The sequence below is a fragment of the Halyomorpha halys genome, unplaced genomic scaffold (genome assembly GCF_000696795.3).
Source record: "Halyomorpha halys isolate HHAL.00 unplaced genomic scaffold, Hhal_1.1 Scaffold2.1, whole genome shotgun sequence".
In the NCBI taxonomy this organism is placed as follows: Eukaryota; Metazoa; Arthropoda; class Insecta; order Hemiptera; family Pentatomidae; genus Halyomorpha; species Halyomorpha halys.
In genome coordinates this window covers 308,236-332,770 of record NW_027111560.1, presented here as the reverse complement: position 1 = coordinate 332,770, position 24,535 = coordinate 308,236, and the positions used below count along the sequence as shown (strand labels likewise).

The window sequence follows — 24,535 nt, the reverse complement described above, 5'->3', positions numbered from 1 at the left end:
AAAAATAAATAAAATTTAACGAATATTAGCAAAATTAAATAAAATATAAATGGCGTTGATGACCAATGAAGTTTGGCGCCACTAAACAACCAAACAAACAAACAAACTACCTATTTTCCAGAAGATACGATTCCAGCACTGGTAATACCAGATAAGGGAAACTCTACCATAAATAAGTATTCATTAATAAATAAAAAGTAGTTATACTGTTAAGAGAGTAAATAGCTAATAATAGCAGCCACGGCTAGCTAAAATATAGCTGCAATAGCTTTGACAAGAGCACAATAAACATCTCTGTTATCAGAGTTGGGCAACTATGAAACTAATAACTAAAATTGCCATGGATACGTTATTTATTTATCAATGGCTCATTCATGAATGAGGGTCGTATCCATGGCAACTTTAGTTATTAGATTCAACTATAGCTAATTTTTGCCCATCTCTTTCTGTTACCTATTTAAAACAGTTCATTTCCTTTAGGATTAATTTAACAAATAATTGCTTTACATTTTGCTAAACGATAATAGACATATTAACTTAGAAGGTAAGTGTCTTCTAAACTTCGGTAATTATAAGTTTGAAATTGCCAAAGCAATTTAATCAATTTCCTAAAATTTATTCTAAACATTGTATTCAGTAAAGCATATTATACACAGAAAAGACAAAAAAGTCGCCACCTTTTTCTGATACTTAAAAAATACTTCAGTTTAACTAAATCTAACATTATTGAATATCTATTAAGTGGTTTGATAAGAAAAATAAATATATAATATCCTTTTTTAGTGAATTATTTGTTGTTCTGATATAAGAACTTGAAAAATATTACATAAAAGACATATTAGGTCAATACTATTATATCCAGGGTGATGATCAAACTCTTCTTATGTAATTCTCCGACTTTTTTGGATTCGAAAATTTCCATGACTTTTCTAGTTATTTCATGTCTAGAACACAAACTGCAAATCTAATATAAGTTGTGATCTTTTACTTTTTCAATTATATCCCTGATATGTTTCAGATATCGTAAAAGAAAACGTCAATAATTAGTTAATTAAATAATAAATGGTGGCCAATTTTTTGTCTCTCAATGTAATTCAATCTCCTTAAAAGGGATTTAAAAAAAATAAATAAATCAAATTACTAAAAACAGAATAGCATTCAGGAAACAATCACATGGCAGTCTCTAAAGGCTGACTCTTGCTTAGTGGTTGGAAAGTCGACATGTCTTGTCCATTATAATGGTGATTGGGGTGACCAGAGTCGAGAAGGGTTTCCGAATGAGATCTAGTTGGCGCTAGGGGTAACGTATCGTCGAGATTTGTCTCGAGAAGAGCAGAACTTTTAGGCCTTACATAATACTCCTGAAAAAACATCATTTTCTTTATGAAATTAATACAAAATAATAAATTAAACATAAATGAACATGGAAGTAAATGGCTATGCCACATTATCTTTATAAGAGAGCAGTTTGAATAGATGTTTCCTTTTGGATATAAGTATACTTTGGGCCTAATAAATAAATGGTACTAAAATTAAGTAAAAGTCAGTCTTTTCTGTTAATTACTTAAGAGAAAATATAAAAAAGTAAGATCAGAGTCAACGTTGGCGTTGACGTTGTTAATCAAGTTAACGTTGGCTCAATAAAAATAGTATAATCATTTACTATTTGAGTTTTTTTGACTGCACCCGGACCATATTCCATTCATAAAAGTAAGATGGTCCAGGTGCTGTCAAAATAATTGGACTATTTATTTATGTTGGCTCAGAATAAATAGTTTATTTACTATTTGGGTTATTTTGGCTGCACCCGGACCACCTTTTTTTTATATATGGCCAATAAACGATCTTTCAAAAAAGGTAGAAGTTTGATTCGCTCAAGCGTAATGTCTCCTTCTCAGGTAGCAGGCTCTACACTCAATTGCTTTATAGCTTCAACAATTATCATATTTCTCTATAAATTACACAAACTCACTTAACACAGTATTATGGTAGTAAAACTTTTGTGGTACTTATAGATGGCACTGAAATTGATTAAATTTGTGGTTTATAATATTTTTTGTCTAATACTGAAAAATCATAGCCTCGAAATACATTTACAGGCTCAAAATACTCCATTTACAGTTAAGTATTATTTCATTTACTTATCTACGTTTTGTTTCAGAATAGGCCAAGTGGAATTATATAAAAATTCATCCTGCTTAGGTGAAAAGTTTTCCTTCAATGCCATTTATGGATTCGGCCTTCAGTATTTGCTTAAAAGCTCTCTTGTATTGTAGCTCCTCTTACAATTGGTTTAAGACATAAGTTTCTATACTTCTGGGTAAAGCAAGAACCTCAAAGGTATAGAATACTATATCAAATTTCTCTAATTTTACAAGTGAGCAATTTGGAACAGATGTTTCTCTAAGATGTCTTTCTAAAATAAAGTAACTTCCCTTACAATGGGCTAGGTCATAGGTATGTGTAACTCTGAGTAAAGGAAAGACAATTAAATAAAATTATATATAATTCTAAACTAGTAAAAAATATAGATAGTTTCCTACACCTCCAAGTTACACTATAAACATTCAATACTTTAAGCATTCTTTATTTAATTAATTCATTCTAAGGACCAATATATAAATATAACTATGTATTATTACAAATATTTTTTATAGAGATGGTTAACTTTTTCAATAGCTTTAGTTAACTGATATTGAAACATTAAATAACCTAGAAGTAAGCCATCTTTTAAATTTTTTTCAAAATAATGTTTTATTTAAATATTTTATTTTTCAAGTCGAAACCCTTTCAAAGGAAATACTACGGCTATAGGAACACGTAATACTTGAGCATTTGTAACTACAAAGTTATTTTTACTTTTGAATAATTTAGAATATAACGATAAAAGATTCCATGTTTACCTGGTATTCAGGTTCCTGTTGGTAATCCGATTTCCCCATGTCCATTGTTGAATCGGTCATTGCTAAACTTGTAGTGAGGGGAAGTGTTGAAGAATTGTTCATATAGTCTTCAGTCGAATGCCAAGTACTATTTTCTCTCGATGTGAAAGTTGAATTATCTTTGAAGCCTAAAAATGAGTAATTTAATACATTAGAAGTGGATTCATATCAAACACTAAAGTTCAACATTAAGTTATTCCTAGCTTAATAAAAAAAAAAAAAAAACAGAAAATAGAAGGAACTCTATAAAAACCACCGAGAGCTTAATATAACAAAATGTAAACACTTTATGAGAAATTACACAATCCCATTCAAAAGAGTATTCCCATTTCACTTTTCAGAATAAATCTCTTATTAAACCAGAAATAATTTCTTTGAAAATACATCATTGTTGTGTCTTGTAACTGGAGACAAATAAGTATAAATAAATATATATATTCTGAGATCCCACAAGGAAAAGGCTCTGATTCATTTAAAACTATAAATACATCAGTGAACCTTTTACATTTTTACCTTGGTTTCGATAAGAGAGATCAAAGCCTTGGTTAATGGCCTCCGTAGCCGCTGGATTATGTGCTTCATAAATGTCATAGCTTTGGGTTTCTTCCTCATTTGACGAATTGAATTGTGATTTTTCAATGCTGTCTAAGCTTCCAGCCATTTTCTTGTAGTCACTGCTTTTGTTAAGAGTCGGGGAAGGCTGAATGCTCTAAAAATAGTTTGAAATATGAAATTAATAAAAAATATCAACTATAAATATTTTTTTATTATAATAGAAAAAATGGGCAATAAAGAAAGAGGTATACTGTAGTATTAGAATAAGTTATAGCTCTAATTATATAAAAATAAACATAAAACTAAAAATGATAAATAAAATTGGAGTTTTATAATATTATTAGGTTATTTATAGTTAGTTTATTTTGGGGAGATTTCCAAATAATAGCCGAGTCGGCAGGTAAGATTAGAATTTGAATAGAGAGGCTTGAGGCTCACGTTTAGGACATACAAAAGGAACCTGCACTTTAACATATAACAAAAGCTATTTTTTATTAAATAATTCAAAACACTATCCAAGTTATAGTCTCAAAACTTTTATTTCTTTTACACGTCCAACGTTTCGGCCATCTTCAGGGACAATCTTAATTCACTATGAAACATATCATTTAACCATTCCAAAAACTTCATACAGGCTATTCTGCCCAGGTCAAAACATTTATATCTAATAAGTCAAATATCCATTAAAAATCACAGTCAAAATTATTTCTCTTTAACCACTATCAATACACTTTTATTACTCGTGTATAAAAGTGTATTAATAGTGTTTAAAGAGAAATAATTTTGACTGTGGTTTTTAATGGATATTTGACTTATTAGATATAAATGTTTTGACCTGGGCAGAATAGCCTGAATGGAATTTTTAAAGTGTTAAATTATATGTTTTCATAGTGATATTGAGTAGATTGTCCCTGAAGATGGCCGAATTGGCCGAAACGTTGGACGTGTAAAAGAAATAAAAGTTTTGAGACTATAATTTGGATAGTGTTTTGAATTATTTAGTAAAATATTGCCAGTCTCAAGAAAGAATTTTAAGATTATAAATTAAAAAGCTATTTTTTGACTAGGTGGATTTAGGTATAAATTCTAAATCTATTCAATTTAAAAGTTAATTGAAAAGCTGTGATAATGCACTTAGCATAATGAAGTTGTCGATATATAAACATGTAAACTAAAAATAATTTAAATTAAAAACCCAAACAGGCAGAAACTTCAAACACAGCAGAAAGGTATAGTTTTTGTGTTCAAACTAATGTTTATTCATATTATTAGATTTTTGTTGCTCTGTTTCAATAAAGAGACTAAAAAAAAAAAAAATGATCTAGTGGAATTTTCAACTTTAACCTTAGTAATCTAAAAAATGGATAAGTTTAAGAAAACTTATAAACAGAAAACTTTTTTTGAGCTTTAATTTTTCACAGCTCAACATCTTTCACTAAAAAATTAATTGAATAAAAAACTCAGATTTGTGACTTTTTAGTTGCAAAAACACAACTTTTTAATCTTTCACAAGAAAAATGATTTATACCAATAAGGACAAAAAATCTTATGAGATATGTCAAATGGAAATGTTAACTGTATCTGTGAAAGTGATTTTTATTACTAAAATCTTATTAGACTAAAAAAAAAAATAATAAATAAATAAAAAGGGATCATGTCAGTTTTAAGTCAAAGTTACTCTTCATAAAGTGAGAAAAAGATATTTTTAATAAGTGCTTCAAAATAAAAAAAATTACTTTGAAAACTAAAAATCTCCAAAAACTCAAAATATGACAAAATCCTTCTTGATGCAAAGTGATCTAATAACATCTTTAACAAAGTGAAATATAATTTGAACATTTTTTTCCAGCAATGTGAAATAATTAATGATCATGAGATGTTACAAATGTTGATATTATTGCACATAAGTATCATTTAAATTTTCTTATTTCTTGTATTACTTATCAGTTCATGAAATTATACAAAAAATTATTTGTTGGCATCAAATTATAATTAAGTTCTATTGAATTTAAATTAAATAAAACTGATGTAATAAGATTATTAAGAAAATATTACACATGATCAAATATTCCTTTATAAAATGGAACTAGTAGCAACCTCCATTATGTGCTTCATAAATGTCATAGCTTTGGGTTTCTTCCTCATTTGACGAGTTGAATTGTGATTTTTTTTTAGTTAATTGTATCTGTGAAAGTGATTTTTATTATTAGGTATGACTTGAAAAACATTTTTTCATTTTATTTATTATTATATTTGCAAAAAAGTTTGGAAATTATTTATGCAATTTCATGGACCTATATCCCATATGTTGGGAAATATGTCATGGTAAGTGCTGTTACAGTAAGGGTATTCATGATCTTTAGTTTAACATGTTAAATGGAGAAATATTTCCAACTTTTACCACGTAAAACGATAAAACATTTGACATGGTTGAGAGTCTGTTAAATGGAGAATGACTTCACACAACAGACCTGCTGAGTTTGTGATCATTTTGTTTGTTGTGTCAGGTTACTTCCTCGTAGTTTTGTTTTGGATGTTTGTATAACTAATAAACCAAGGGATGACAATAGTAATAATAATGTGATAAGTTGTCAATTAGCTCATCTTGATTCTCTTCCTCACAAGTTAGAAGATCAACAATGTACTCAGTATTCAAACTTTCTTACAACTTCCACTTTTCACTTAGTTTAGGCATGTTGTAATAAATTACTTTAATCAAAACTTAGAAGAAAACAATAACATAAAGTTTTGGAAGGAGAGTTTATAAAGCAAGTCACTCTGAAAATCCGCTAGAAGCTCTTATTCATTTACCATTTAACATGACTTTAAATAGGGCTGCTAACAATCCTATACATATAACATTTAACATGGTAAAACATTTTATATTTAATGTTTATTCTAGCCATACTTGCTAATTAATCCCAATGTGAAATAAATATCATAGCATAGTTTAATCCTGGTAAAATTATACTAACAGCAGATATGCCTCTCTTATAGGCATCAGAGAAGGCATGGGATGAACCAAAAGATCTCAAGGAGTGCAAAGATTGTCGTATACTGGCCCTTCTCTCCAAGCGCTGTGCTTGGCGTTGACGAGATTTAGAGTACCAAAATCCAGCTACCAGAGCAACTAATAAAATTGCAATGAAAACAGATCCCATCATCGCTACAGCAACAACATCATATCTCCAGCTCAGTACATCGATTACAACTTTTGGATCTGAAAAAAAGAAATCATTAGAGACTTGTAATAAATACTTTAATGAGCAAAAGTTTAAATATATTGAAGGAGCAATCGTCAAAAATAATAAATAACTTAATTTCTTTTTTGAGACAGGTTTGTTAATCAATTATGATAAAAAATATAAATAGTCTCACCTTGTTTATTTTCTAATAACTCCTACGTTTCAGCCATTCTGACCATTCTTAAGGATCTTATTTATAATATCACAGCTAAAATTATTCTGCCTTTGTCAAAAGATATCTAAGTCAATATCCTATTATTATCCAATTTCACTTATTCTAATTCTATCAGTTCACACTGCCTATTACAATCTATCATTTTAAGAAAAATGATGCAGTGTTGGTAAAGTGATAGATTTCAATAGAGTGAAAACTGAATGAAATTAGAATTGGTGAAATTGGATAATAATTGGATAATGTTATAAATAAAATTCTTAAGAATGGCTAGAATGGGCGAAACGCAGGAGTTATAAGAAAATAAACAGTGTGAGACTATATGGATATTTTTTATTATAATTGATAATAAATAAACTTTTATAAAGTTTAAATATGTTACTTGAGATTCTAAAGAGGGTAAATCCATTTTTTGTTAATTTTTTATGTTTTCTGCACTATTTAGCATCGTCTTCAAGGTGGTGGACACATTGCTTCTCTTAAACGTTAAACATATGAGATTCAAAAGGGTATTAATCAATATGATAAAAAAGCTACATAATACTTAACAAAATTTTTACATTTCTTTAAACAACAAAACAATGTTTCACCTATAAAGTCATTATCAGGCACACTCAAAATAATGGCTCGGCTTGCTAAAATTATGCAAGTCATTAATCAGTACGTCTTCATGACCAAAATGATATTGTCGTAAAGAAAAACATAAATGTGGTGAAATATCTGTTTGGTATTTCTTCTTAATTATTAAAATTAATAATTTTTTTTAGTTAAATTATTGAAATGATAAAAATGTTTAATTGTGATGAGTCGTTTCCTGGTTTATTGACTTTATTTTTTTAATCTACTTGAAAATGAGCATAAATTTAGTTTATGTAATTTTTTTGTATTTGTTAATTTGCATAGGCTAACAATATTTTAGGAATTTATTTCTGATAGAGGTTAAAAAATTCTGACACAATAATAATTGTTTCTAAAATACAATCACTTGAATTACGCTTTTCTTTTTTTTGTTATATTGTTAAGTTTTATAATATATATTTTTCAAATAGTAAATAACTGAAACATATTCCCAACAAAAATAGTTGATTTGTGTAATATATAGATCAATTAACCACTATTAAAAAATCATTGGCATAAAAAAACAACACAAAGCAATTTCCCGCTTTTAATGAATAATTTTTTTAAATTATTTTAATCCTCTATATATTTGATTTTATAGGTTTTTGTTCTTCCACTTCTTCAGAACTATCTTCAACTTAATTTCATGCTTTTTCCTCTTGTCACATTTTTTATACAAATATTACATATCCCTTCCTTGTCTTTTTAGTTTTTATTTGTCTCATTAGATAATCCAAATTAAAAATAAGATTTCCCAAAAAAAATTTTAAAAATAAGAAATAATACTTTCTTTTTCCAGAAAATATCCTTTCTGTACCTTCAACAGACTGAATAAAATATATATGCCTGAGCATTAATTTTAATATTATTATTATTTTACAAAATAACATTTATTTAATCAATGGATATGGAGTCCAATAAGTGCCATCCCTACCATCAACTACTACCTCAAATTCCAATCTTGACTAAATATAGTATAATTTAAGTTTAAATTCTTTTCCATTTCTTACAAATACACTCTTTTATTATTTTTTTATCTTTTAGAGATTAAGATATCTGCTTTTTGTCAGTTGCAGGCCTACCTTCTACGCCATAACCTCTGATGAAGACCTGAAACTCAGGTCGAAACGTCGGCATAAAATAAATAAACATGGTTTTGTTTATTTATGTTGTTCTTTGCTGACCGCACCCCCCCCGACAAACTTCTCCAATCATTAATCTACGGTCAACTATCTACACCTCATTAATAATAAAAGATGTTTAAACAATCATAAATTAATAAAATAAGCTTTAAACAATTAAAGCAATACTAAGAAATACTATAAAAAAATAAATAAATCTTTGTCTTACCCATTTCACAAATAAAAGGACTCATCCTATTGCAGTTGTCAATTTCAATACGTTGAAACATAAAAGCAGTGCATTGATTTATGCGATCAATATGCTGAATCCATACTCTGTCGTAGAACTGATACGTCTCTTGTTGCTTCTTTAAAAACTTGTACACTTCGATATAATTTCCCATGACGTATGGTAATGATGCATTTGCAAACTGAAAATAATGTTGATGAGATTATACTAAATTATATATAAAAAAAAAAAATTAATACTTGCAATAAGAAATGTTTCAAAAGAGTTCTTAACGGAATATTAGCGAACTATCCATTACAAAATTATTATTTTTATAAGAAAAAAAAAATTATTTTAAGAGTTAGTTATTCTATGTCAACTCAATTATATGTTTAAAAAAACAGATAATTACTTTACAAAACTCTCTGGCTTCGTAGAAAGTCATAGGAGCACCAACATAAATATAACAAGTGTCTCCAACAAGATTCCATGCGGGTGGACACTTTCCATCCAATAAACTAGCGTTGTTCATTAAAAATGGCAGAAATTCCACTTCCAACAGGTTCGGTTGGTCGCTCCTATCCTTTATACGCCCCATCACTGATAAAGTTGTGTTGAAACCCCAATAATTAACTTTTGCATTGACAGGAGTCTGCCAAACATCAAATCTGAAAAATATATTAAAGTCAATAAATAGTAATGTAATTATTATTAGAAATACGAAACAAGAAGATATATCTTACAATGATCTGTTCACTGTAATCATCTCATAGTCATTATCAGGGTTGAAGAATATATTATCAACATACTGTTGGCCTGCGGTTCCCGCAACAATAGTACTTTTTGAATCCCTCTCAACACCATGATTCCTGCAATCAAATTCCATTAGAAAGTTGTTAATAACATTTATTTATTATAAATAAATTTAATTTCAATATAATACAAAAAAAAAAAATTAAGTTATAACAATATATCCAGTAGAACATCTCTTAACCATTCATCTAGGAACTGGGATCCTGGCTGGTTCCCGTTTTAGTTGGCCAATCTGACATACAATTATTTAAAAGGGAAATGTAGATTACACTGTTTGATAACATGTAATATTTATGAACAGATTTTATTATGCATTTGAAAACAGAAAAAGATGAAATGTAAAAAAAAACAATAATAGTAAAAGAGGAGAAGATGGTTGGTGGTGCGGTCAATGATAAACACAAGTAAGTTGGATTAACCTATTTTTAATGTGCCAACGTTTTGGCTAGAGTTTCTAGCCTTCTTCAGGGCTGTTCGCTGGAAAATCAAATGCCTAATGGATACACAGTTTTTACTCAAAAAACACTAATCAATTCTTTAAACATTAATCAATTCTTAAACATTAATCAATTCTTTGGTAGTATCCATTAGGCGTTTGATTTTCCAGCGAACAGCCCTGAAGAAGGCTAGAAACTCTAGCCGAAACGTTGGCACATTAAAAATAGGTTAATCCAACTTATTTGTGTTTATCATTGACCGCACCCCCAACCATCTTCTCCTTGTTCATCATCCACGGTCAACTATCTCTCATAATTAATCAATAATAGTAAAGTTATTTTATTTTGTTTTCAACATTAACAGAATTTTAAAATACAAAATATCTCTATTTTCTCTGTTTTCATGATTAGAAAATCTATTTAGTTCATTTTTTTTTCACTAGATTGGTTAATCCAAAGGAAGGTCAATTGGTGGCCGGTTAACAGGGTTTCTACTGTATAGTTATAGAAAGTAATGGAAAGATAAAAAGTACCAATAAAAGCTGTTGTGAGAGGTGCTTTGATATATAGGCAGTCGAACACGATCGAACCCAGAAACTTCCAATATTTGAGCTCCAACATTTTCGTACAGGTAATTAAGCGTAAAATTTGAAACAACCTAACAAATAAAATTGTTAAGTCAATAATCTTCTTTAATAAATATTTGCTTTTTTCCTTTTTTAATATTTTAGTCAATAAATACCTGAAGAAGTTCAATAGTGTTGTGGTATTTGGCAATGTTGCGTGTCCAAAAGTTGTTGTAGATGGTAACTTGCTGATAAGGACTGCTCTGCCTGCCTTCTACATAAAGCGCAGGGAGGTTTTGATTATCCGTGAACAGGTTATTGTGAATCCATCCTTTGAGTGCTGTAGCTGAGCCTCGAGAATCTGCCTGAATGTTGATACCGCCTTGATTACTTTTTACCAGATTATTCTGAAACCAAATTTAGACAAAATGTAATTTTTCATACAGTTAAAGCTTTATTTCAAAGTAATTAAAAAATAATCTTTGAAACAAAGTAAGTTAATACTCTGCTAGTCAAAAGTTTAAGACTACCAGTTGTTAAATACTAAACAGTTACTAAGTAATTTAAACATATTATTTCTATGCTTAGAATTACTGTAATTAAGAAACATTTATCAATTGGACACAATTTAAAAGTGTTGTGGGTATTATAAACCTCTTGTTACAATTTCACACTTAAGATACAGAAGGCCAATCGACCCACAAGCACAGAATTTCATGATATTGCAACACTAACATAACAGTAAATATTTATTAAAAGAATAACTTCTTCGATTGGACACTCACTCTGAAGTGCAAGTTCTGAGTGTTCTGAAGATCCATGTATATCGCAGCAGTACAAGTTGTGAAGTTCCCGTACATCTTCAAACCATTATCTCTTATTTGATTATACTCGAGAGTTATTCTTGGATTTACTTCGCCAGCACTAACATAATGTATGCCACCTCCTTTATTGTGTGAAATAAGTGAGTAGGAAATATTGTGTTGAACATCTCGATCTGCAATATGAAATAATGAAATTAAAAGATTTATTTTCAAAATTCACAAATTGAAATCTTAACTTTTCGAAAATATGTTAAAAACAAAAAAATCTAACTTGAATATATTGACTATATATGAAATGAAATGTAATAAAAAAATGAAAAAATAATTTTATTCTGGGACATGAGTCCCCTAAGAATAAATACATGGTTTATACATTATGATTTTTGTCTGGCAAGCATTTAAAAGTTTCCAGTTAGCAAAATGAAATTACATTGAGATCTTGGCTTAACTACTGTTTATAATGTTAATCAATATATACTTAACTATATTGTTTACAATGAAGCGGAGGTTTGATTATGCAATAAGTGAAGGAATAGGTGTGGTTGGACTGGCGAATGGAGATGGGGAGAGAGTTCCAGAAGGAGGTTGCACGTATGACGAAGGATTTGCTAAAGAAAGCGGTTCTATAGGAGGGCATATATAAATCATTCGGTTGGGAACTGGTGTTTAATGAATGGATGGATGGAAGAAGAGTGAGGAGATCTAGGATATAGGTAGGTTTTTTTTATTTTAAGAACTTGGAATAGGAAAACAACAAGGAGGTTTGCCTTCAGGAGGTTTGATAGAGCCATTTCAACTCGGAATACCAGTTGGAGACTTGATAGCACCTTGGAAACCCAAAGATAAATCTTATAAAACAATTCATGAGTCTGTTCAGTCTCAACTCTAGACCTGCAGATAGCCTTCCATAGACCAAGGATCCGTAGTCAAAGTGGGGGAAGATGAGAGCGGATACTAGGAGCTGACGGGTGTTTTGAGGAATGGAATTACGAAATCTTTGGATTTTTTTTGAGAATATATGAGTATTACAGAACAATAACTTAATAACAGAAGGGCTTGGATCCAGAAGTCGACAAACAACATAATTAAATTCAGCAATAGAGGATTTTCACAAATTTTTGCAATTCTTATTTAATGTTTTACATAGTTCTTATTCTTTCATATTATAGGCAAATATGTTGGAATTATGGTGTTAGACTAACTACTAAAAAAAATAAAAATATTTATGTTATTTTTAATACTGTTAGTATTAGAGTAAAAAATAATTATTATACTCTATTATCTTTTGATAAATCTATTATTAGGTACTTGAGTAATAATGTGTTTTTTGAGTAAAAACTGTGTTCTTAACAAAGAGATAACATAAGATATTTTTGCAGAGTGAAATATTTCAGCAATTTTTAAAGCAAGTTATAGGGCAATAGCTTGTACCGGATGAAACGGAACAATAAGATTTAATTGTATATTAAAAAATTATTTTTTTTAATTTTTATATTTAATGAATTAGTGATATTTATGAAATTTTTATTAATTTTTCAGGTATAAATATAAAGTAAAAGAACAGAAATTTAGTGTATAATACAACAAATATAAAAAAAAAAAACCCATGTCAAAACATTGCCAAACCCATTAAAGCTTGGCAATTGTAGTGTTTAGTTTTTTTTTTTTTGTAGAGTATACTAAATGGCTCTTTTTATACTTAATGCTTATTCATGGAACTTTAATACATAATAGAGTCTTTAATAAACAATTTTGTTTTTAAATTGTATCCCTTCACTGCTGCATTCTGAAATACAAATATAGTATAGTCTGTCATAGAGAGCTTCAGGAGATTATAAAAAAATTTAAATAACAAATTAAATTATAATTAGGTAATTAAATAATGAACATACTGAACCCAATGGCAGAAATTGGCAATGTGACAATCTCTGCAATGAATCCATATGAACGTGAAGCAGCGCTTGCGACCAATCTGATACTTAAACTCGAACTTTGAGTTTTATACAATTTCTTATCCAGTCCTCCTTGAGAATTGAAGTCTAAGCTTGTCAGATGTTTGATTGATCGGTTGTATAGCCCACCGTCAAACAGGTCTAGCCGATCAGTAGAATTGTACAAATTAAATTGAAGAAGCCTAAAAAAAAAAATTGAGGAAAATATAAAGTAAACTTTAATTATAAAATATTATATTGGAAGATAATTAGTTGACCTTAAATATAAGGAAGGGTAAGATGATCTGGCTGGCTGGTGGACAGATCTAGAGTGACGATAAATAGTATTTTTGATTTGAGATAATTTTTTACTGCCACCCATACCATCTAGTCTTTCCATAAAAAATTATAGTGAAATATTGAAGCATTAGGTTTAAACCCATCCATTTTTTAAAAGTGATTAAAAACTTTAATTAATAGAAAATTTCATATAATATATTGTTATGTTCTTTTTCTTTATAAGTTATTAATGTTATTGTTTATTATGGAAACATTGAAATAATAAACATATCAGAATACAAGTTTTTCTTACTTCTATATTAATACATTAATTGATAAAATAATATTGCCATTAATGATTTTAATTTATTATTAAGTTATTGCATTATATATTTGAACATATATTACACAGTGATATTCCAAGAATGTTTAGAACAATTTGAGCTCAAAATATTGAAAAAATACAGTACTAAATATGTTTAGTCTGTCTGTTAATGAATATGTAATGTTTTATTGAACAAATGCCTTAACCGATTTCTAATTTTTATGTCTCAAATTAATAAGTCTATTGGGTCGCACAAAAAATTCGTAGCATGCCTAAAACATTTGTTCATGTACGGCCTAGCTATGAGGTCAAATCTGGTACTACAATTCAGGGTTGATATAAGTTTATGGATAACTGAATCTTAACTGTAAAACATGAGTGATATTTCCATGTGGGACAGAGTAACTCTTTATTACATAAACTATTACTTAAAGATAATCATTATAGTATGCAGCTTTCACTAATTGTGTGTGATGAACAGACTTTCTAGATGATAATATATGTTTTAAAAGAATGTGCCTGATATCTCTAATATTTCAAATGATTTGGAGAGAAGGAAACATATCTAATATGAGAGATCTTGCAGGGGTAAACCAGTATTATTAATATTACAATTATAGATAATCATATTATTATAATTTATTTATCACCCCAATCCTAATGGGATGTTAGCAGAGAATGAAAAATTAATCTTTGTGATAAAGTTTTGATTCTTTTAGAAATGAAATTAATAAAATATTGGAAGAAGATAGTTGACCGTATGAAGTAGATTGGAGGAAGATCGTCAATAAAGGTATCAAAATAGTAAAAGAAAACTATTTATTGTTAATCCAAATTGTTAACTTCGCTTAACAATAAATAGTTTTCTTTTACTATTTTGATATCTTTATTGACTGCCACCCAGACTATCTTCCACTAATAAAATATTGATTGATAATATTTTAAGAAAATGTTTTATAAGTATCCAAACCATAAAAAAATAAAATAAATTGGCTTAGTTCAATAATTAATATCTTTTAAAAGAGACAAAAATGTAAATAATAATGTTTAAATATGAACATGAATAATAGCATCAAAATAGGTAAAAACATTATGTTTTTCATTCTTCAATGATATTTCTTAATTAAGGCATTTTTATCAAATGGTGATATATTTTATGATTTTAGTAAATAATAGTGATCTATAGAACATGTTTAAAATAAGGTATAAATATAATGAGCAATAATTTTTTCTTTATAAATATAATTTAAAATAAATACAAGTGAAATTTCAATTTAGGACACTAGTAAAACTTACCGGAATCCAAAAGGTTTCAGTCTCAGGGAGCTATAAAATATTTTAACACAATTTATCGGCCTGTTATCATATACATAGTAAAGAATGACCCTTTCTTGAACGAAGAGCTCTTTGGCAGGGTCACACATGTCGATAAGGCTGAATGCTCTATAAGGCAACAGAACTTCTTTCAAAGGACTAAAAGAACTTTCATCACTTTCTCTTCCCTCGCCAGTAATTGAGGAAATACTGATTCCGACACCCAGATTATTCTGAACCCTTTAGAAAAAGAAAAATCATATTAGGTTTTTAAATACGTAAAATATTGTAAACTTTAAAGAATAAGAACCAGTTGTACCAGTTAAATAAAAGTTTAACATTTTCTGTAGGAGATATCAAAGATATTCCATGGTCCACAGATTGGGTCAAATTTACATTGTTGATTTCGGGCGACCTTGATATAGATAAAATTGCAGGTGATTTCTGACTATGAAGAAGCCCAGCTCCAGTAATATTTACGAATTCCAATATGCTCTCTCGTTTTGTTAGTGTTGTATGGGTCACAGCATCGTGGATTCTATTTTCAAAATCACTTTGTTCAAAATCACTATTTGCAAACCTAAAAACAAAATAAGTTCAAAATTAAAATAAAATATATTTTTTCTGGAAGATCGTTGATACCCTTATTTTATGTGCTTTATTGTTTACTATATTTTTATATTTCTTTTTTATTTTCATTAATTGTCTAATATCTTTTTGTAATTCTTGTTTATTTACCTATACTTTTCACTATACATCTTTTTTTTTTTTTTCTTTAATTTGCTTTGTTTATTTTTATATAAATTTTCATTTTTGTATCAATTTTCACTTTTTAAAAATCATTTTTAGCCATATCTTAGTTTACTTTTATTTTTGTTATTTATTCTCTTATTTTATATCCTTTATTAGCCCTGCAAAATGGGACAAAATAATGGCTCATAATAAATAGTTTTATTACTATTTAATATTAATCAGGAAGATTCAACTGAACTACTGAGCAAAAATGTCACATCAAATCTAAATTATTTCCATAAAATATTTATTTGTAATGAGGTGTAGGGACCCCCCGACAAACTTCTCCAAATATTTATTTATTTTGTTTAGTTATCTCGTTATACACAATAATAATACAGTCAATTTAAAAGGTCTGAGGAGGTCCAGAAGGATTATCTTACACTTAATGATTTGTCCTAGTCAAAGTTTTTTTTTTTTAATTATTTATTTAATGTAATTTACAACTGTACAAAATAATACAATAGGTAAATATGTAGTATGTTTCGTATACACTTGAAAATCTTGGGAAGGAACCACCCGTTGGTGGTACTTCAAACATTAATTTAAATTAGAAGGTCACGTGGCCATCTTCTTTTCAGACGCCTCGGAGGATTATCAGGGATTGTTAAGGATGAAAGATTAAGAATTAATGGGTTAGGATGGTTAAGGAGTTTGGAATAAAAAGACGCATATCTGTTTTGGGTCAAATCTGCAACGAATGGGATAGTCAGAATCATGACTTTTTCAGCTTTTTGTTTACTTCAATCAATTCCTTTGTACAGTTTATTCATTTCACATACCTAGAGTAGCAAGCAGTCTAATAAGAAATAAACAAAACTTGATCCAGGGAATTCTTTAAATAAAAAAAATTAAAATGACAGAGTGATGAAATATTTTGACACGAAAGTTTATTTTGTTCTCAGACCTTTTCAATGTTCATAATTTTTATTTAGTCTTAATGAACATAGCATACAAGCATTCATTAGGAGAATGTTTATGAAAATAAGAAACAAAAATAAAAAATGTTAAAATTTATCAAAATTACCTTATCCCTCCCCAGTTATTGTATTGCTTTATTGGCTGGCCACAATGGACGAAAACAAATTCACTGTCCCAATTACAGCGGTGAACATGCCCATACACCTGTCCATTTAGTCTTATCTCACAGTCTTCAAGTCTCAATTCATCACCTGGGAATATGAAAAAATAAATAAATTTTATAAGAAAAATATTAATAATAAAATAATTGTAATATATCGGCAAAAAATGTATGCGCATAACAATATTAAATTCAAAAACCATTTTAGCAAATATGAAAGATAGAATATATAATGAAAATGAACGAAAAGTAAATTATAAAACAGAATGCAAACAATATATAGATAATTATTATTAACTTAATGTTTTGTAAAATTTAAGAACTAGAATAATCCAACATACAACTACCTGAAAATAAAAATTTATTTGTAACTGCCATATGTATGTATGATTCACTAAGCAGGTATGAATTTGATTTCAAGAAAGTAAAAATCTTAAATAGACTAAGGAAAATCAAGAATCATTAAATATAATACTGAAAATGGAAAACAAGCTGTAAATTTTAAAACAAATACAAAAAATACAGGTCAACAAAATGTTGAAAAAATAAAAATTTAAATAACAAGACTTTAGTTAAGGAAATGGTTAGTTAAAATAATAACAAACAAAATGTCAATAGAAGGCAGACATTAGAAACAAAATATAAACCAATAGGATTAGTTCATGACTAATAGCACACCCAGGAATAACTCTTTTCTAAAAGGTAAAATTAATATTTTAAATTAACATGTAATTTTTTAAAAATATAAATAAAATATAGAACTAAATAACAGTATCTTAAACTAATAAAAGTAAATTAAGTTTAAGAAAAGGGCAATAGAATAAAAAATATAAATATTTTAATTAAATTTAAGATGAGACTTTGGCCAATTCCCATATATGTAAAAAGTAAAAATGATATATTATAGAATAATATTATAAAGTATATCATAATGTAATATGTAAAATAGTAATATTAAACTATATATTATAATATATAGTACAGTTTTATGTGATATAGATAACTGACAGGAGTTAAGAAATAAGAAGTAACTACCAGTGCATTGGAGGGGTTCATGCCAAGACCATATCCTTGATGTATCGCTATGGTGCAGCTCATATCTGCGTCCATGAGACACAAATACATCCAAACCATCCCTCAACATCTGTCGGCATGTCACCTGAGCGTTTCTCTCAGAAAATCGTTCATCACATACAGGTACCCATTGCTGAGTCGTAGCATTCCATCTCTCAACAAAACCTTCATTTCCTGTACAATTATCTGGTGTGCATAGCCGAACAGTCCTACAAAAATTTAGACACAAGATGAGTTGGAAAATACATTCTTTGAATAAACTATGTTTCAAGACAAAATCAAACTTCTTCAACATCAATCATTAATTAATACATATTTTGAACAATAATTGAAATTAATTATATCCATTCATATCATGTTAATTGTATAAATGGACATTAATAATGTCCGTTTATGCAATTAATGATTTATTTATTGGATAAAAAACAGATAATTATGAAATAAAGCTCATAATCAATATATATTTCTTGTTATAATTATAACTGAAGGCTATAGGGGAAACACAAGGTATCTCACATTCTCCAAAATGTTCTGGAGAACAAATTTTATATTGAAAATGCCTATTATTTACAATTATAATTCAACCATGATTTTTAGCCATTTAAATTTGTTTTTCTACTGTTTTGACATTAACATCATGTCCTCAACCCAAAAATGTATTACACATTGGTGATACACATTTTCAAAAATAAAATAAAATAGAGTTACCTCTTTTGTCCACTATAGTCTTCAATTAATTTTTTATTATGTTACACTTACTGTTCAACGATCGGAAGTCCTCGATTAGAACTGAACGATGAAGCAGGCCTCATAATTACTTCTCTGTTCCTCGTTCCACGTGCTTCTAATCTTCCGAGAACTAATATCCCAACTCTAGGTACAAATTCAAGTACAACTCCTGGCATTAATACAAGTGAGGCTTCGGGCATTACAGTGAGATCTGACACAACTTTGTACGGTTGATCTCTGGCATAGATTGTCAAACTGGATGTAAGGCGACCCGATAATGAATCAATATCCATAGTTGTGGGTGGTTCCCATGAAGTCTGAAATGAAAAGATTAATGATTATATATTTGTCAAGCATATTATTTATAAATGAAGAAAAAAAAGGTTAATTCTGAAACATTGTTCCATAAGAACAATATGATGGAACATATTGATAATTTAATATATACACACTTCAAATAACTACTGTGCGTTCTGTTTAAATGTGTTCATATAAAAGATGGTAGGTTGAAATCTTAACTTAAGTATTAAGTATTAGTCAAAGTAAATATCAATACATACATTGTTTACATAAGTGTCAAATAACAATTAAAATGTAGACTTTATTATCATCAATGTATTTATGTACAAAATCTTTTGTAATAAATTATCTCATGACTAAATAGGTTGATAATAGAACACTTACAGAAATAGAACCATCAAATGAATCTTCTATCAAAAATGGAAGATACTCAGCAATGGCATGATCATTCCAATCATCAAAGTCGAAAATCTGTTGCTTAATTGCAACCAAGTCCTTCGTTCCCCACCAATTTTCTGTGATATCTATTGTAGAATCGAGACGAGCAGTCCTCACTCCAGCAACTACAGCGTATCCGAGGGCGTTTTCAGAAATCAAATTTCTTTTGATCTTGACTTTCTGAACACCATTAAATAATATAACACTTGATGGAGTCTGTAAAAAAAAAAAAATTAATTAATTATTTGATTAAATATTTTCATTGTCAACTAAATGTTTTTAAATAACTGATTTATTTACCTCAGGAGTAGGAGGTTCATTCTGTTTGACTAAATTATACATGAAATTAGCGTTGAGGTCACCCATGATTTCAGATTGGCTATCGGCTTTAAATTCAATCATAAAAATTCCTTTATTTTTCTGAATTATATTATTCCTTATTTTCAATGTTTTCTCCATCCCTTGAAATGAAATAAGACCAGATCTGCAGACATTTTCTTCAAAAATGCTGTCTGTAAAGTTGACACGAGAGAAATGACCACCAATCATAATTCCAAAGTTACGATTGTTCCGCCAGGTATTGTTTCGTATACTAACAGAATGGGTATAGTTTTCATTATACTGCCAAACATATGGCAGATTTATTTCAAAACCACCGTATAAGTTACGTTCAATGGAATTGTCATTGAGAGACCAATGAAATAAATTAGTAGAATTTCGCAGGTCCCTGAAACGGAAATACAATTAAGCATTCGTGCTTTAAATAATCTCAACTTTTTAATTATTTAAATTACTTCACATATATTTCTTGAAACATGCAAGGATAGTTTTTCATGCAATACATTAATATTGACAATTTACCTTTTGTCTCTTTTGAAGAATGCATTAAAAACGATATATAACATTATATATAAAAAATAATTTACTTTCAAATACAAATAGATCTGAATTGTTTATCTTAAAGAATAAATACTGACCTGCTAAACTGGAAAAAACCCCGACCGTTGTCCGTTATCAGGGTAGAATTGAAAATTATTGTTATTTCTGAAATATTTGATGGAGTGACACTCCAATGAGGTGCATCTACAAGTACTGCTTCTCCTTTGTTATGAGAAATGTCGCAGCCGATTACTTGAATAGATTCATTACTCTTCCTTAAGTAATGCTCTCCAACTTCAGTAATGTATCTAGGGAAAAAAAATGGCATGATCTATCAAGAGAATAAAAAAAAAAAACTTTTCCTTCCATGGTATTCTAATTGAAAATTTGTATATAATACAATCTAAAGGTATATGTGTTACTCAAGTAAGTGTTGAATAAAGTTTATCTTTGTTTTGTCAACAGTGACGTTAGTTTTTTTTTTGTTTTATTAACATGAGGCAATCCACAGCGAAGGTGATGTTTGCCTAGTTATCTACAGGCGACTAACCTATTATAAACATGGTGGGGACCAAGTTTTGCATTTTGTGGGACCGCCTTTTAATGAAAAAAGTCAATGCCCCAAGCTGGATTTGAATCATGTACACTTTTTTGTTACATGACTTGTCATATGAGGCTAGAAATATATTGAAAAATAAACATTTATAGATAAAAATTGATATTCTGTTAACATGATAAATAAACTAGTCAATATTTATTTTACCTATTGTAATATGATGCCCATATACCACGAGTATTTCCTTTGATTCTTGAATTATGCACGTATAGAGTAGGTATAGGTCCTTTAAAAATTCTATTAAGAAGCACATACTGTTGGCCTAAAAAAAAGGAATTAGTAAAAAAAAAGTGTAACAAAAAGATTACCAGTACAAACATACAGCAATTTTAAGAAACAACATATATCTCAGAGTAAAACATTGGTACTGTTCCAACCAACACTTTTGATGATCAGCAGTATAGAATTTGGAATGAAAAAACTGAACTGCGCATGCTTCTGACTTTTTTACAGTCACAAGTGCTCATTGGAGCATATTGATATGACTATAATATTTCTCTGAATCAATCAATATTATTAAATACTGAATCATTTTTTAGATAAAACAGAAATTACAAATAATTTATTTTATTTTATTATTTAAACAAAAAAATAAGTTAATGATCATCACCATAAAAAAAAAGTAATAAATGTGAATAAATTATATCTCAAATGTAGCTTGCTCGAATATATGTTAATTTTGATCAAACATTTTATACGATAAGGCCTTTAAATATACTTATATGCTTTTATAATATTAAATTGTAATATTATTTGTAAAATAAGAATTAATACAATAATAATTACACTATTATTAATGAAAAGGGAACATATTTTAAAACATCTAATCTTCTTAATTATGTTATGATAGTTGATTGTGGATGACGTACGGGGAGAAGATGGTTGGGGGTGTTGTCAAAATGAAACACAAATAAGTTGGTGTAACCTATTTAATTGTGCCAACGTTTCGGCTAGATTTTCTAGCCTTCTTGAGGGCTGAGAACAGAACAAGATAACAACCACAGTAAGTATAGAAAATAAAAAAGAAAGTATAAACAGAATAACATAAAATGAATAATTTTATTTGTGTTTCATTTTGATAACACCCCCAACCATCTTCTCCTCGCACCTAATCTTCTATTTATTTAGAGAATACTATATTTCTTTTTTAATCTTAAAAGTTATTAACTAAGGCAGGTTTAAAATATAATGTATACACTACCTCTAAATGCAGAAAATGCAATAACTGCAGTCCCAAGAGCATTAACACCACTGTTATATTGAAGTACTATACCATAAGAGCTAGATGTCACTGGAAACACATTCAAATCTCTTGAAAGATCCCAATTCACTGCATGCGTGTTTAGATCCGGAGCATCATGAATTATTATACTCTCAGTACTCCGATTAAGAATGGGATTTAATAGTTGAATTCCAAGAACAAAGCCAGGATTACACTATAATTTATAACAAGATATAATAAACTTAAATATAAATATTAATAGAATAAATATTTGTAATTAAGTACTAAAAGTGAATTAAAAAAATTGATATAACTAAAAAATGATATAGTTCAGTTCGAGTGGAAATAATAAGCTAAATATCAAAGTAAACTGAATGTTGTAATTATCTACAAATAAATTTTCAAAATCGAGATAAGTACATTATTGAAGCTATGTGAATAGTTACTTGAATAGGTAACAAGTTATTTGAACAGCAAACTAGTTATTATATGTAACTGGTTACTTGACTAGATAACTAATTACTAGAATAATTAACTAAATTTCTGAAACAATCTAGGTACTGGCGAAATATTTCAGTACTGTGTGTGGCTGACTAATTTATATTACTTTATATCAAGTAGAACCAGAGTTCTCTTTTCTAGATAAGATAACTCACAGTTTTGTTTTTTTAGAAATAATAAACAAAGCAAAAATTACAACTTGATTGAAATTTACCTTAATATAATAAGTATTTTGAATAGCATCTGTAACGACACGTTGTGAGATAATGTATTTAGTGCTTCCTTCTTCGATTTCAATGGTTTTGTCAGCCGAAGGTATATAGATAGGATTGTATGGTTTGTACTGAGCAGCGAGGTCAGAGAAAGGTTTGAACCAGCCTGCGATTTCTCTTTGTTGTAATGCAGAAAGGACAGGATTGTGACGAATCCCGCTGATTCTATTGTTTTCTATCTTGGATCCTAAAAGAATAGAAATTTTCATTGTTGAATATTACATACTACCTTCCCAAAGAGGAAGGGAAAATGGATATTCCTCAAAATTATTTACAAATCAAGGTTGTATTTACCACTTATTTTAAGTCCAGCTTGTTTAAAACTGACCCCACTACCACGATTGTCACTAAATTCGCAATTTTTCACCACATTTGCCGAACCAGAGGAAAATATGTCAGAATAAACTACTCCGAGGCCATCATGAGCATTATCAGTAAGTCGAATGCTCTCTAAAGTATGCCTAGCGAGATCTACTTGTAATGCTAAAAATAATAAATACACAATACAGGAATAACAATAAATCATAAAATAATTTCAAACAAAAATTGTTAATAAATAACAGAAATAATTAAGTAGTTGTAAATCTAGCTTTGTAAGAAATTTGTAATACCAGGTTTGAATTCACTCGTTTCATAATCAAGAAGACCAGCATTTTGAATGGTTATGTATTGCAGGTGGCTTCTTTCAGCGAGGACGCCTAACCTCACACCAGCCCATGATGGAGGATAACACCGCATTACAACATCCTGTATATGGGTACAAGAATGCTCGAATTCTGAAGCTTTTTGAGATTTACATTCTGTTATGTCCAAATCATCATCGTCACACTCAACATTTCTAAAAAAAAAAATGGTTTCAATTCATGAATACAGTAGAACCCCTGTTAACCGGGGTAATGATGGGCATGGGTGTTCACGGATAATAGAAAACCCCGGATAATCGAATTACAATATTTTATTGCTTTAATGTGATAGGTAAGAACGTTAATTAAAAAACAAAACTCTGTAGCATGCCAGATTTATTAACGATCAAACGTTTTCTGTACATTAAAAATACATGTGAGTATAAATATACATATGTAGGTTTTACTATATATTGAATTTTCATTTAGAGAAAAAAATCAGTGATCTTAGTTTGTTTTTTATTAAGCATCTCTTTTCTAATATCACTTCTCATTGTTCGAAGCAAGATAATTCTGCTATAATCGGCGTTCTCTTGTTCAAAATAGTTTAATAGAAGTTCGGTTGCCTCCAATGCTT

General features: G+C 28.8%; 1 protein-coding gene and 1 long non-coding RNA gene across 2 annotated transcripts in view; one reads left to right on the top strand and one right to left on the bottom strand.

The window, feature by feature from the left end:
- Positions 1-439: 439 nt before the first annotated feature.
- LOC136796285 (uncharacterized) lies at positions 440-6,615 on the top strand. The gene is made up of 3 exons (XR_010843988.1): positions 440-544; positions 2,162-2,340; positions 6,495-6,615. It is a non-coding gene; the product is annotated as an uncharacterized lncRNA (long non-coding RNA).
- The window catches only part of bark (protein bark beetle), a gene marked incomplete at its 5' end in the record, with an annotated part of 138,408 nt that continues 114,409 nt past the window's right edge, over positions 537-24,535 (bottom strand). The window contains 24 exon segments of the mRNA XM_067049596.1: positions 537-1,361; positions 2,904-3,070; positions 3,456-3,651; positions 6,473-6,717; positions 8,883-9,084; positions 9,295-9,550; positions 9,626-9,751; positions 10,666-10,790; positions 10,875-11,105; positions 11,484-11,695; positions 13,415-13,656; positions 15,354-15,611; positions 15,691-15,951; positions 17,191-17,335; positions 18,280-18,527; positions 19,078-19,364; positions 19,732-20,001; positions 20,086-20,512; positions 20,763-20,972; positions 21,428-21,542; positions 22,482-22,716; positions 23,218-23,462; positions 23,570-23,758; positions 23,887-24,113. Of these exon segments, the coding sequence (XP_066905697.1) occupies positions 1,170-1,361; positions 2,904-3,070; positions 3,456-3,651; positions 6,473-6,717; positions 8,883-9,084; positions 9,295-9,550; positions 9,626-9,751; positions 10,666-10,790; positions 10,875-11,105; positions 11,484-11,695; positions 13,415-13,656; positions 15,354-15,611; positions 15,691-15,951; positions 17,191-17,335; positions 18,280-18,527; positions 19,078-19,364; positions 19,732-20,001; positions 20,086-20,512; positions 20,763-20,972; positions 21,428-21,542; positions 22,482-22,716; positions 23,218-23,462; positions 23,570-23,758; positions 23,887-24,113 (5,311 nt within the window). The 3' untranslated portion in view covers positions 537-1,169.